We start from the raw sequence: 14,209 nt of genomic DNA, 5'->3' as shown, positions 1-14,209 counted from the left end.
ACTTACGGTTGCGGTTCCTGCGGCCGATGGTTAGACCCATGGCTCATCGACTTCCGTAGCCTGCTTGGCTCGACATCAAAGCAACGTAGGTGCCATCCACCCAAGACAAACCCTTTTGTGGCTTTATTGCAACATTCACTAATCAAAGGTTACGACTGATGGAAAATAGGATAAATGTGTCTTATAATGAAAGGTGATGACTGGATTTGGGGCCTAGAAGGAGCCTGGAGGAGGAAAGGAGCAGCAGTGGCCTTAGTACTGATAGCTCTGTAGCTGTGAGGGGTGATCCTGGGCACAGCAGGGGTGAGGCCAGCAGCTGCTAACGCAGCAGAAGTGGCCTCAGTGTGTAAGGATCTGGGGCATCCAGGTGCCCCTCGACATGGTCTCCGCATCCCACAGGCAAGAACTGAGAGCCAGGGGGAACTTGCTTAAGGACGTGCTGCTACTGAAAACAGGTCTGACGCTCAGGCCTCTGCAGGCTTCAGCTCAGACCCCGGGCCCAGCCTGGATGGGACCTGAGCTAAGTATCCCGTCTGAAAGCCAGATCTCAGCACCAGGAAGGAACTTTCTACCAGTGACTACTGTGTGTTCGACTATGAAAACCCTGTAAAGACAAAGTCAAATATAGTCAGAAGGACTGGGTTTTTATATTGTTCCCCCATCTGAAGATTGATAGTTCCCAGTCTCAGACCAAAGTCAGTCAAATGGCTGAAGTTTAGGAACCAAGGTCAAGGCTCTAAGGCAGAGTTTTCTTGGACACAGTGGGTTTTGGATTTTGAACCCAGCCATAGGCTATAGGCACACAGTTAACTGTGATTGGCTGGGACTTCCAAAAAGAGATCCATGGTCACGGGCACAAATCACTTCTGGTAAAGAAAACCTGCTGCTGTCTTCAGTTTAAATTTTTTTTCAACCCACATTAAAATAAACTTGGGTTTTCCAAAGAGTACTTAAGTCAGAACAGATCTAAAGGATTATGTAGGTCTGAAATGTTTCAAGGAATTGGGACAGCCCAGAAATCTTTAATTTACTATGAACTGGTGGTCCACGGCCGCTGAAGGAAAAGATGGTTGTCAAAGAAAGCTGGCCTGTGTTTGACCAGACCCTCAAAGGCCATCTGCAGCACATGGCGAGGCAGGAGAAAGAGCCATGGAATCTGCTTCGTAAGAATTCTGAGGCGTTTTTGAGCCCACAAGAATGTAGATTTGTGGACAGAATCAGGGATACTTCCTGTTTAAATGGACAGTTTCTGTGTCTTCACTTTCAACCCAGTGGCATCCTTGCACTAAGGATGAGAACAGGCATCCAAAACATGCAGCAGGTGTCCTTTCAAGTTCATTCAAAATTCAGGTGCTTCTCAGGGCATGGTGAGCCCTTGTTTTCTCCAAAATGACCAGATTTATTTTTTTTCCTTTTTTTAATTTAAATTCAATTAATAAGCATATAATGTATTAATAGTTTCAGAGGTAGAGGTCAGTGATTTGTCGGTTGCCTGTAACACCCCGTGCTCATTACAAGTGTCCTCCTTTATGCCCATCTTCCCACCTACCTCCCCTCCACCAACCCTCAGTTTTGGGGTTTTTTTTTTAAGATTTTATTTATTTGAGAAAGAAAGTGTGAACGAGAGAATACAAGCCGGGACAGAGGCAGAGGGAGGGAAAGAAGCAGGCTCCCTGCTCAGTACCAGGACTCCAGGATCACGACCTGAGCCAAAAGGCAGACACATAACTGACTGAGCCACTCAGGTGCCCGTTTCCCTGTCATTAAGAGTCTCTTATGGTTTGTCTCCCTCTCTGATTTTATCTTATTTTTCCCTCCCTTCCCCTATGAGCCGTTTTGTTTCTTAAATTCCACATATAAGTGAGATCATATAATTGTCTTTCTATGATTGACTTATTTAGCTTAACATAATACCCTCTAGTTCCATCCGTGTCATTGCATATGTCAAGATTTCATTCCTTTTGATGGCTGCATAGTATTCCTGTGTGTGTGTGTGTGTGTGTGTGTGTGTGTGTGTGTGTACACATACATACATACCACATCTTCTTTATCCATTCATCTGTCAGTAGACATCTGGGCTCCTTCCACAGTTTGGCTGTCGTGCACATTGCTGCTATAAACATTGGGGTGCACGTGCCCGTTTGGATCACTATGTTTGTGTCTTTGGGGTCAATACCCAGTAGTGCAATTGCTGGGTCCTAGGGTAGCTCTGTTTTCAACTTTTCAAGGAACCTCCATGCTGTGTTCCAGAGTGGCTGTACCAGCTTGCATCCCTGCCAGCAGCGCAGGAGGGTTCCCCTTTCTCCACGTCCTCACCAACATGTGCAAAATGACCCGATTTAAATAAGGATGATATTTTTTATGAAAACCTACCTACTCCAAAGGGAAGACTCCCTAGCGCCCCACCGCCTCTGCCTGAGGGTCTTTTAAATACACAGTAACGACGTCCATCCAGCCGCCTCTCCGGGCACGGACCTCTCTTCCTGTGGCCGAAAGCGCATCCACTGGCCAGAGCAGTCAGGAATAAACGACTTTACCTCCGCCACGCGGCATGGCTGTCTCTCAGTTCAGTGCCGTGGAGGGCAGATCCCAGGGGTCAAGAGTCTTGTGATGTCAGCAAAGTGCATAGAACCCTTGGCCCGGCCTGGCAGGTACAGATGCCAGGGAATGCCTGGCTGGGTGAGTGGATGGGCACAGGGAGCAAGAAAGGCAGAGATCATTGGCCCCTGTCGTGGACAATGGATGCTAGAGAGGTAGCTGAGCCTTCCCTGCACGCCCCCGCTGGGGAACTCTGTCTTCCTCTTGAATAACCCTCTTGCCCATTCTTGGCCACTTGGGCAGTTCTTCCCTTCCTTGCATTAGAGAGATTTAATTACCTCCCCGCCCCCCCCCCCCAGAAGATCACCACTCCCCGCCCATCCCCCCGCAGCCCTCTAATGAGACAGAGCTGATGCTCAGGAGAGCACGGGTTCTGACCGGCCCATCTGGGGACACAGCGCAAACAGCCATCGGGACTAAGAGTTTCAGGGCAGGGGCCCCGAGGGGAGAGATGGGCGTCTAACCCCTGCACCCTGTTTCGGTCGCAGCATCACGGCCACCGCCGCCAGCATCGGAGCGGCCGGCGTGCCCCAGGCCGGCCTGGTGACCATGGTGATCGTGCTGAGCGCTGTGGGGCTGCCCGCAGAGGATGTCACCCTCATCATCGCCGTTGACTGGCTCCTGTGAGTTGGACTAAGGGCACTGCCTCGGCCGGGTGGGGAGGCGAGTGCCCCAGCCGCGCGACGTCTGCAGCCCGTCAGCATTCTGTCCTCAGATTGCCCGACGAGCCATCTGTCGCTGCTTTCCTTTCCCTCCCGCCAGGCCATCTGATAACGTGCTTAAACATTAACTCCTCCTAATTCTGAGCCTGGATTCTGAAAGGCCAGTGATCTCCATTAGCTCATTCAGACCTGATAATACTCAAGGACAGGAGTTGGGTGCGGGAGCAGAGGATGATAAGGGAAGGAAGCTGGATAAGGTCCCAGACAGTCCAAAACCCCATAGGCTCCCCTTGCCTCTCGGGGCCCTGGGTCAGCCCCACGGGTTCAGAATGGCCTGGTTCGAGGGCAGCCCAGCCTCCCGAGATCTCCAGCATCGTCAGGGGCGGTGGCACGAGCAAAGACTCTGGGGTAAGACCAGCCTGAGTTTGAATCCCTGTTCCGCGTCTCAGTGGCTGTTTGGCCTCGAGCAAATTCCTTAGCTTCTTGGGGGCCCAGCTGCACGGGCTCTGAGGTGGGAACTATTCTGTGTATCTCTCCTGGTGGGGGCATGGTCTGAGCCAGCTAACGTGAGCAGGGAGTCTAGAACAGGGTTCGACAGGCAGTGTGCTCAATCATGGCTGGTTTTATTGTCACCATGAGAACAGTTTGGACAGTTCATGTCTTACTCGACAACTCTCTCACATCCACACACACGCATGGGTGCGTGCACACACACACACACACACACAGGGCTGAGGAACACAGAACACCTGGGCAAGAATGGGCCCTGTGTGATCCCCAGGTTCAAGTTAGAATGAACTTGGGGTCCCAGGCTTTATCCTTAATACCCACTCTGTGCATTGGTCCCCTGGTCCTTGGGGGCACGCGGGGCTCCGAATTGAGCCTTTACTCAGCACCAGCGGGGGGTTACAGGGGAGAACAGTGCCAGCTGGTTGTCGAGCTGCAGCTGAAATGGTGAAGATACAGTCACACCCCAAGGAAAAGCTTCCGCCCTGGGAAGGCAGGCCAGGTGGGGCCCCCTCAGCGGCTGGCTGGTCCCGCAAGCCCCCCGCCGAGGTGACACCTTTCTTGCCAAGATACCCTTTCACGGAGGCAAGTGCTTCCAGTTTTCTTTCTAGTGATGAGGGTGGGTTCGCATTTGTCTTCTTTCCCTGATTCTTCCCGGAACCCATGACCTTCACTTCCAAGATACCGAAAGAAGTCAAAGGTCCTATCTAGTCTGTGGGATGAAAAGACACTGGTTGGTTCCTACCAGGGACTAGTTCAGTCCATGGCCTTGTTCTAGATCACAGGGCATCCAGAATGGGGCTGGGCAAACACTGGTGGCCTTTCCTGTCCTGCAGAGGTGGTTCTCACGAGAAAGTGTTCACGTGCACACTGCCTCCCAGCAGGGCCCCCCTGTCCTCTCACCAGGACGCCTTCTCCGCTGCATGTCTTCTTCCCACAGCATCTCCTCCAAGCTTTGAAGAGTTAAGGCTGGCTCAGGGTGCCACAAGGAGGAAGCCACTCCTTGGCTGGTCCAGCTTTCTGGCTCTGCGCTCTGTAGTATCCCTGCTGACTTGCTCGTAGAGTGGCTCAATGTGGCAGAGAAACGACTCCTCTCAGGACACACAAACACACAGGAACCCTCAGCTGCACCCACAGACACCCAGACATCTCTCACGGGATCCCCTCCCCTTAGTCAAGAGAGAGCCTAGAAAAGTCCCAAGATTGGGGGGTAGGGGGTGGCGCAGCTTGTGTAATTCTGACCCTTCCTCACATTTCTTTGGGAGGAGAGGATGGAATGTGGGGAGACTGGTGTTGGATTTAGGAGGGTCATTGTGCCTCAGCAGGAGCACACACCCGGGGAGCCCGTTTGCTCATTCTGCACTTCTGTAAGCCACCGTCTGCCCCAGGCCTGAGAGGAGCGGAGCCTCTGAGCCGATCACCGGGATGACAACTTTCTCCATTTGCTTAATTTGTAACTGAATGCTTCAGATCCTTGTCTCTGTCCAGTGTCAACTGGAAATGAACTGCGGGCCTCCTGTCTCTCTCTTCCCCAGGGACCGGTTCAGGACCATGGTGAATGTCCTCGGGGACGCGTTTGGGACAGGCATCGTGGAGAAGCTGTCCAAGAAGGAGCTGGAGCAGATGGATGTTTCATCTGAAGTCAACATCGTGAACCCCTTTGCCTTGGAATCCACAGTCCTGGATAACGAAGATTCCGACACCAAGAAGTCCTACGTCAACGGAGGCTTCGCGGTGGACAAGACTGACACCATCTCTTTCACCCAGACCTCACAGTTCTAGAATCCCTGGCTTCACAGGACCAGGAATGACGAAGGACAGCTCCATGAGAGTCATCTCTTAGCAAATCCAAACATTAAATAAGGAAGAGAAAAACACGAATGGCCAACTGTACATTTGATTTGATAGACAGACTTCCAGATTATTTTCTATATTTGAATTCACAGCTTTTGCTCTTTGGGTTCTGGGATTTGGGGGTGGGGTAACATGAAAGAAAACAGATGAAAAGGAAAGCTGGATTGTCTGCAATGTAAAAATTCTACGAGAGACAAAGTTTGGAAGTAGAGTAGTAACTGTTGGATTAGGACATGGACATGAAAGAAAAATTGCTTTCTCATACACAGCCCAGTGTTTTGGGTTTTTAAAAAAAAATACTCTTATTGATTACAACTTTTTACTCAAGCTTTCTATTGGCATGGGTTTCCTTTGACTTCTCACATTTTTATAGATTACAGTGCATATAAACACCCCTCCCCCATTAATGTGCCAAATTGTCCATTTTTGACTCATCTCCAGCCAATTTCAAAGTAACCGCTTTGAAAGAAAACAGACCAGCACAGTTCTGCTATCAGAGTTTTAAGACAGGTGTGGGGTTTTGTGGGAAGGGTTCTTTTTTCAATGTACTGTATTGGGACACTGGTAACTAGTAACCCAGTGTTTGGTATAGAGTTAGATAGATATATATATGTGTACATATTTATTATTTTCATATAAGTTGCCAGACAGAGATCAGAATTGAACCGTCAATGTGAAACAAAGAGCTCTCCTCGTACTTGAACGATAACTACGATCTCAATCCAGACCTGTTTTAGGGCTTCTCCAAACTCCTGTCTCAGGAGCACAAGAATGAAAAATCATGTTGTCTGTGCCACATTTGCGTGTCAGCCTCAAAGCAGACGTGTCTTACGGTGATACTCCAAGATGGCAATGCTGTTCATCTACGACTCCCGGACTCGACTATACTGGGAGGGAATCCCTGTCAGCACTGCATAAGATGGCACACAGAGCTGTCACTCGCGTAAGGCTGGATGTGCTGTTATCCAGCTGGAAGTCTCCATTCTTCCGAGGTCAGTTATACCCACTTAAAAATGACAGGACTTCGCCCTTTGGTACCTCGCAGGGCTCAAACCATAGTGGCAAGCTCCCAGCTAAGTTATATTTCAATGTGGGTTTGATGGATTGAACAAGTCACATGGCCAGAAAAAGCACTGTCCCTGCCCTGGATTCTTGCAGAGTTCGGTCCCATGAAATGAGACGTGGTTATCAGTGGTTCAGGGGGATTCTCCCATTGTATGAAACTCGTCTCCTCCTCAGGGAGGTTCGTTCCAACTGCTAGTCTAGCCACCTCGGCCCTGCTCCTGACCATCCATTTCCTGTCATTCTTCTGCTAATTTGTGAGGATAGTTGATTAAAAAGTCTGTGCTTCGGCTCTCACCTTGTAAATAACGCTTAACATAAAAACTTGTATTTACACCGAGACCGAAATCGTCCCGCTCCTGCAGTACCGAGCAGCCAATGGAAGCCCGTGCTCTGGTATTTAAGAAACCAGATGCTGTGCCAAAGGTCATGGAAGAGTAAGTACGAGCTCAGTATTGACCACCCGTCCCTGGGATCTAGCAGAGAATGAGCCTGGGCTGTCATCACACACCATCAATACGGACCAGTGATTCAACAGGAGATTTAAAAGGCAAACACGGCTGGTGCGCATTGGAAGTCTGTCTAAATACTGATGCAGCTGAATCCCTCATTTGTCCTGGGCTGAGAGGTCTGACCGCCTCGGCAGGTGGCTGGGATCTTAGGTGCGGGAGGTGGCAGAGCTGCTGGTGACCTCAGGTCACCCTTCCTTGGAGTGAGTTTGTAACCAGCCTCTTAACACACTGTGCTGTTAACCCGTAAAAGAGAACAATGTTCCATCCCAGTCTCAATAAATAACTTCCGTCCTTCCTCCTGGCGAGCCTCCTTCTTTATTCTTTAATCTCACGTACCCAGAAGGGGCGTGGGAAGGTGGGGACATGGTCAGTGGATTCAGGGCGAAAACCGATTATTGTTTACACCCAAGGTTGGGAAAGCCGGGCTTGACAAAAAGTAAGGGGATGCTTTGCGTGAATCTGTGGGGATGGTAAGGCTGAAATACAGGGCCCTAAAAGGTGAGAGTTTGTCCGTATTTTACCACTGAGATGAAAGGGAAGGTATAATTTGACTAGAAATTCCTGTACTAGGAGGGAGTTTTATCTCCATGTCATGGTGCCCTGGTTTCACGGAGGGACCAGTCCTGCCCTCTGAGATGTGCCTACAAACAACAAATGGGTCATGACGGGCTCTCCTGGTGGACTCACTCATCTATGACCAACAACAATGTACAGCTCCCTACACTGAGAGAAGACAGTGTCTTACAGAAGTGCTTACCACCACCTGGACAGACTGAGGACAGGTACGTCTTCAGGTGACGCGGGATGCAACACCAGCTCCCCAGCTACTCAGACTTGTTTGCAAGAGTTAATCCACCTGAGCAGGGCACCCCAGGACTTGGATCTTGCCCAGAGTACACTCACGTACTGAGAAACAGTGTTACCCGCTCTCCTAAGGGACTTGGTCTCAACAGATCTTTGTGAGCCCAGTAGGTACAAGGCCCTTTGTTAAAAACACACCCCATTCGGGGCGCCTGGGTGGCTCAGTGGATTAGGCCTCTGCCTTCGGCTCAGGTCATGATTTCAGGGTCCTGGGATCGAGCCCCGCATCAGGCTCTCTGCTCAGCAGGGAGCCTGCTTCCCCCTCTCTCTCTGCCTGCCTCTCTGAGTACTTGATCTCTCTGTCAAATAAAGTATTTAAAAAAAAAAAAAAAAAAACACCCCATTCTTGGGAGAGCCGGGGAAACTATGCTTGGCTCGTAACCCAGCGGTGAGCCAGCAATGGTGTTGGCTTTACAGGTGTTGAGAATCTTCCCTCCTGGAACAGAAAGCGGAAATGGTCCCGCAGAGCCTTGGTAGAATGCCAAGATTCTGTGCAACAGGATCCATAGTCTGTACTCCCGAACTGCCCAGCAAGGCACCAGAGAAACCAGTGAGTGAACGCACCACCCTGACAGCTAGTCAGCTCTGGGACTCGTGCCAATGGTGTAAGCCCCGATTCTTATCCTGTGAAGTGAGGATAACAAATCTTTTCTCGTGAGACTGCTTTATGTATCAGATGAGAAAACGGATGTGGTGCATTTGGTGCATTACATGTCCAGTAACTGCTAGTGCCTCTCGCCCCAAAGAACGCCGTACACCCTCACCCCCCGTTTGCAGGGGTGAACCACAGACAGGCAGCTTCACGAGTTCAGTTTTAGGGCCCTTGCCACTCACGTGGCTGAGGACTGGACCTCTCACTGCTCGGCCTTACTACCCGGGTTATTGGAGCAAACAGTAAATCCAACCTCGTGAGACTTAATAATGAACTCTGAAAAACAATCTGAAGGGTTTGAAGGGGGGGTGGGAGGTTGGGGGAACCAGGTGGTGGGTATTAGAGAGGGCACGGATTGCATGGAGCACTGGGTGTGGTGCAAAAACAATGAATACTGTTATGCTGAAAATTTTAAAAAAATGATTAAAAAAAAAAAAGCAACCCCCATTCCATAAATGGAAAGCCTGTTCTGAAAAGGGGACATTTCTACCTCAACAGCCTAAGACCTTGAACGTTTCCTCCTGCAGAAGATCACGCAGGGATAAAGCACAGGTGAGTGGCCCCATCTTTCTTCCGTGCTCCGAGACACACGGGGGACTGGAGGTGCTCGGACACAGGCTTGAGCCTGAGATGCCCATTCGTGGAGCAGCCCTTCCCACATGCTGAAATCACACAGGACACGAAGTTCGATTTTGTCGCCTTGGTCCCTAAACCTCACGTAAACCGTCCCCACCTGCTGCGGCAGACTTTGTTCTGGGCCCCACGTGGGACTTTGTAATATCCCCTCTGCGGGGCAGCCTGCCTCCCTCCCCTGCAGTCGTGGACTTCTTAATTGAAAGCCCGGTCATGTAAACAACCAGAAGCAGGCCTTGCCCGGTTCGCTTAGGGAACAACCGCCTGATCTGTTTATATTGGATTAGGTGATGGCACCTCACCCCACGAAGTTACTGACCATGGGTGGGAGACCACTGGGGACGTGTCTCAGGGGCCTAGGCTGAGTAAGGCCACAAAACTCCTAAGCAAGCCATAAGATTTAAGCATATAATTGATGCCCCATTTGCCCTCTCACTAGGAAAACCCAGTGCTGGGCGAGATTAGGAGGCCGTCTCTCTGGGATTACAGACACATTTCTGGTTTCATCTACAAATCTCCACTTTGCCCAACTGCAAGGCATCACAAGGCTCGGTACAGTTATTAGTAAACCCTCCAAGCCCAGATAAAATCAGTAGCCCTTTTGTTGCTGGAAGAAAGGAGAAAGAAAAGCAGTGGCCTCCTCGGGAGACCGTTCACTGATCTCTAGAGGCCTTGCTCGCCTGGAGCTGGGAAGCTCTGACCTCAGGACAGCAAAATCAGGATATTCCCTAGAAAGAAGCTGCCCCACAAGAGTACGGTTTATCCAAAGATGGAGGCAAAGAAATCCAGAAACTAACATACAGAATCCACCAAACTCCTGAGCGGTAGTATCTAGAATCCAAGCCCAACCCCACTGCCCCCCACCCACCCCTCACCTTCTCTCTGACCTGACCGACTGGAGGCTCTGGGAGCTGCCTTTCCTCCATGACTCAGGAAAGCTCTTTACTGGATTATATGAGGACATCACATCCTCTTTCCTCACTTCAAGGTATCCGAGGGAATGCAAAGCAAGTTTGCATCATCTGGGCATTTCAGAGTCAAAGATCTGGCTGCCAGGGCAGAAAAATGAGGAGTCTGGAGATCTGCTGGTAGTTTTGTTTTGTTTTGTTTTTTATTTATTTGACAGAGATCACAAGTAGGCAGAGAGGCAGGCAGAAAGAGAGGAAGGGAAGCAGGCTCCCCACTGAGCAGAGAGCCTGATGCGATGCAGGGCTTGATCCCAGGACTCTGGAATCATGACCTGAGATGAAGGTAGAGGCTTTAACCCACTGAGCCACCCAGGCGCCCCCTGCTGGTGTTTTTAATCTTGTCCGGCCCCATGGGAAAACAGGTTTTCCAAGGTGAGGATAAGAGCGATTGAAATGAGTTGAGTGTTTGGTCCCAAGAGAAGGCCCCACTCATCACTGCACGGATGTTTCTCCATCTTCTGACAGGCCCTCAGAAAGTGCTGAAGGATGCACACTTTAAAGATGGCTTTGATCTTCCTCCAAGCATGCAAATGTAATTTTCCTTTAAGGACTCCTTGTGTTTCCAAGGTCCTCCGCTTAGCTTGGCAAGAATAATTCAAGGCCAGCACAAAGATCTGTATGAGCTGAGGCTTGGGGTGGGGCTGGGGCGGGGGGAATCAATCAATTGATTGATTGAATCAATCAATTCTGGATTGATCCAGAATCAATCTGTGGATAAAGAAATATCTGGATCTTTAGGAAACTGTGTTGGTCTCACAAGGGTCGGAAAAGTGCTACTGTGTAACACATACTTGAGTTATTTATACAGAAAACAAACCACCAGCAGTTAGCTAGAGGAACATAGCTGACCCTTCCCCAATGCTTGCTTTTGTCTTCCCAGCACCCCAAATTGGCTTTAATGCCCAGAGCTAATCCATTAATCCTGTTTTCCTAATTTAGCCAGAAAGGGTCAGACAGACAAGAATGGGTCAACTTCCCATTAAGCATACACATGCTCAAAGCTCTTTGCTGGGTCAGGAGGGGCCAGTTAGGAAAACATGCCACCTATAGCCGAGAAATCCGGAGCGCGAACAAGGCAGGGGAAAAGGCTACCAAGCCTGACTTTCTGGCAGGAAGGAAAAGTCTGTTCCAATGCCATCCCAGGCAGACAGCCACCTACCCTGTTCTCGGGCAACATCACCTCTTGTAAAGACGACACTCTAAGGCAAATAAAGGTCCAGTTTCTTTCTTTTTTTAAGATTTATTTATTTGAGGCGGGATGGGCAGGGGGACAGGGACAGAGAGCCTCAAGCAGACCCACATAGGGCTCGACCCCACCACCCTGCAATTATGACCTGAGCCGAAACTAAGAATCAGATGCTTAACCGACAAGATCCAGGTGCCCCAGGTCCAACTTCTTGGAAGATGTTGACCTGACCATAGGGCTGCAGGCTCTAAGTGAGGATTTTTCTCCCTGCCAGGACAAGCGCAGAGGGGACGGGATGACACGACTCCAGAAAAACAAACAGCAGCAGCACCACTGAGCAAGCTCGTTTTAATTGACTTACAAATGTTTGCAAAGCAGTTACTCTGTGGCCAGCACTGTTCTTAGCAGGGAACAAATATTAACTCATTAAAAATATATATATTAACTCATTTAATCCCAACACCACCATGAAGTAGGGACTGTTATTATCCCCGTTTCTAAAGAGGAGGAAACTGGTACAAAAGGTTCACTTGCCCAGGATCACAACAACAGAGATCACGCGGCAATTTGGCTCCGTGTCCACATTCTCCGCCAGGTGATGAGAGCCAGAGAAGGCCAGGAGTGCTGACTCGAGTTTGGGGGGCCTAAACTTTCAAGACAAACCATCATGATTGTTGACACCTACCAAGTGTTGACTGTGCCCGACACTGCCCTATTTTAGTGCTCCGTGGTATTTATCCTCCTCCACACTCCTAGCAGGCAGGTGTTATCACCCTCGGCTTTCCAGATAAGGGAACTGTGGCTCAGAGAGTGATGGGATTGCCCCCAAGTTCACGCAGCTGGGACTCAAACCCGATTCCAAAGCCGGCGTTCCTAACCATCAAGGTGCTGCTTCACTGAGAGTAAAAACTCCATGCAAATGGAAAGCAAGGGGAATCAAAAACCTCCCAACCAGGAAGAGCCCAGGCTCAGAGAGCTTTGCCAGTGAATTCTACCAAGTATTTAAAGAATACCAAGGATACAAAAATACTGATTCGAAGGGACATGTGCACACCAATGTTTACAGCAGCATTATCGATGATAGAAACATACGGAGGGGCATCTGGGTGGTTCAGTCGGTTAAGCATCTGCCTTCGGCTCAAGTCATGATCCCAGTGTCCTGGGATAGAGCCCCATATCAGGCTCCCGGCTCAGCGGGGAGTCTGCTTCTCCCTCTCCCCCCCCCCCCCCCCCCACTTGTGTGCATGCATGCTCTCTTTCTCTCTAGCTCTCTCAAGTAAAGAAAATCTTTAAAAATATATATATAAGCAGAGTTAACGCTTTCAAATTCATCTTCCAAGGCCAGAATTACCCTGAAATCAGAGGCAGACAAGGTCATTACAAGAAGAGAAAATTATAAGCCAATATCCCTGATGAACATAGATGCAAAAATCCTCAACAAAATATTAGCAAACTGAATTCAATAGCTCATTTATTAAAAGGACCATACACCATGATCAAGTGGAATTTATTCCTGAGGTAGGAGGATGATTTAACATCCAAAAATCAGGAAGTGTGATATGCCACGGTAATGACAACAAAAGATAAAAATCACATATGGCCATCTCAACAGATGCAGAAAAACCATTCAACAAAGTTCAATATCCTTTGTGATAAACTCTGAACATATAGGAGGAACATACTAATACTACAACATAATGACAGCCATATATAACAAGCCCACAGATGACATCATACTCGATGGTAAGAAGATAAAAGCTTTTCCTATAAGATCAGGAACAACACAACGATGTTCACTCCCACCACTTTTCTTCAACACAGTACTAAAAGTCCTAGTCAGAGCAATGAGGCAAGGTGGAGAGAAGAGGCATCCAAATCAGAAAGGAAGAAGTAAAATTGTCTGTTTGCAGATGACATTATATATAGAAATCCCAAAAGACACCATCAAAAAACTGTTTGAATAAACAAATTCAGTAAACTGATGGGACATAAAATCAATACACAAAAATCAGTTGAGTGTCTATACATTAACAACAAATTATTAGAAAAAGAAATTAAGGAAACAATTCTATTTATACTAGCATCGGAAAGAATAAAATAATTAGGAATAAATTTAACTGAAGAGGCTTAAGACCTATACTTTGAAAACTAAAACACTGATGAAAGAAATTGAAAGAGACACAAGAGAATGGAAAGAAATTACAGGCTCACAGACTGGAAGAATTAAGATTTTTAAATGTCCATACAACCCAAAGCTTACTATAGATTCAACCCAATTTCCAATACAATTCCAATGGTATTTTTTTTGGAAATAGAAACAACAATCTTCTCTTTCTCTATGAAACCACAAAAGCCCTCCAAATAGTAAACGCAATCTCGAAAAAAAAAAAAACAAAGATGGGAGTCATCACACTTCCTGATTTCAAGCAGTATTACAAAGCTATAGTAATCAAAATGGTATTGGGATAAAAACAGACACAAAGATCAACAAAACCAAATAGAGAGACCAGAAATAAACCCATGTATATATACTCAATTAATTAATTTTTGACAAAGGAGCAAAGAATATACAATGAGGAAAAAATAATCTTCTCAATAAATCGGAAAACTGGATGTCCACACACTGAAGAATGAAACTGGACCCATATCTTACACGACACACAAAATGAACTCAAGATGGGTTAGAGACGGGGCGCCTGGGTGGCTCAGTCAGT

At 48.3% G+C, this 14,209-nt stretch overlaps 1 protein-coding gene across 1 annotated transcript in view; it reads left to right on the top strand.

Moving 5' to 3' along the window:
* The window catches only part of SLC1A1 (solute carrier family 1 member 1), a 74,212-nt gene extending 68,568 nt beyond the window's left edge, over positions 1-5,644 (top strand). The window contains exons 11-12 of the mRNA XM_032866525.1: positions 3,087-3,221; positions 5,303-5,644. Coding sequence (XP_032722416.1) covers positions 3,087-3,221; positions 5,303-5,549 — 382 coding nt within the window. The 3' untranslated portion in view covers positions 5,550-5,644. The remainder of the gene's footprint in view (positions 1-3,086; positions 3,222-5,302) is intronic.
* The last annotated feature ends 8,565 nt before the right edge of the window (positions 5,645-14,209 follow it).

This window comes from Lontra canadensis, unplaced genomic scaffold (genome assembly GCF_010015895.1).
Source record: "Lontra canadensis isolate GAN:19392208 unplaced genomic scaffold, GSC_riverotter_1.0 scaffold31, whole genome shotgun sequence".
In the NCBI taxonomy this organism is placed as follows: domain Eukaryota; kingdom Metazoa; phylum Chordata; class Mammalia; order Carnivora; family Mustelidae; genus Lontra; species Lontra canadensis.
The sequence above is the reverse complement of the archived record's forward strand: the minus strand, read 5'-3'. Positions and strand labels throughout refer to the sequence as shown.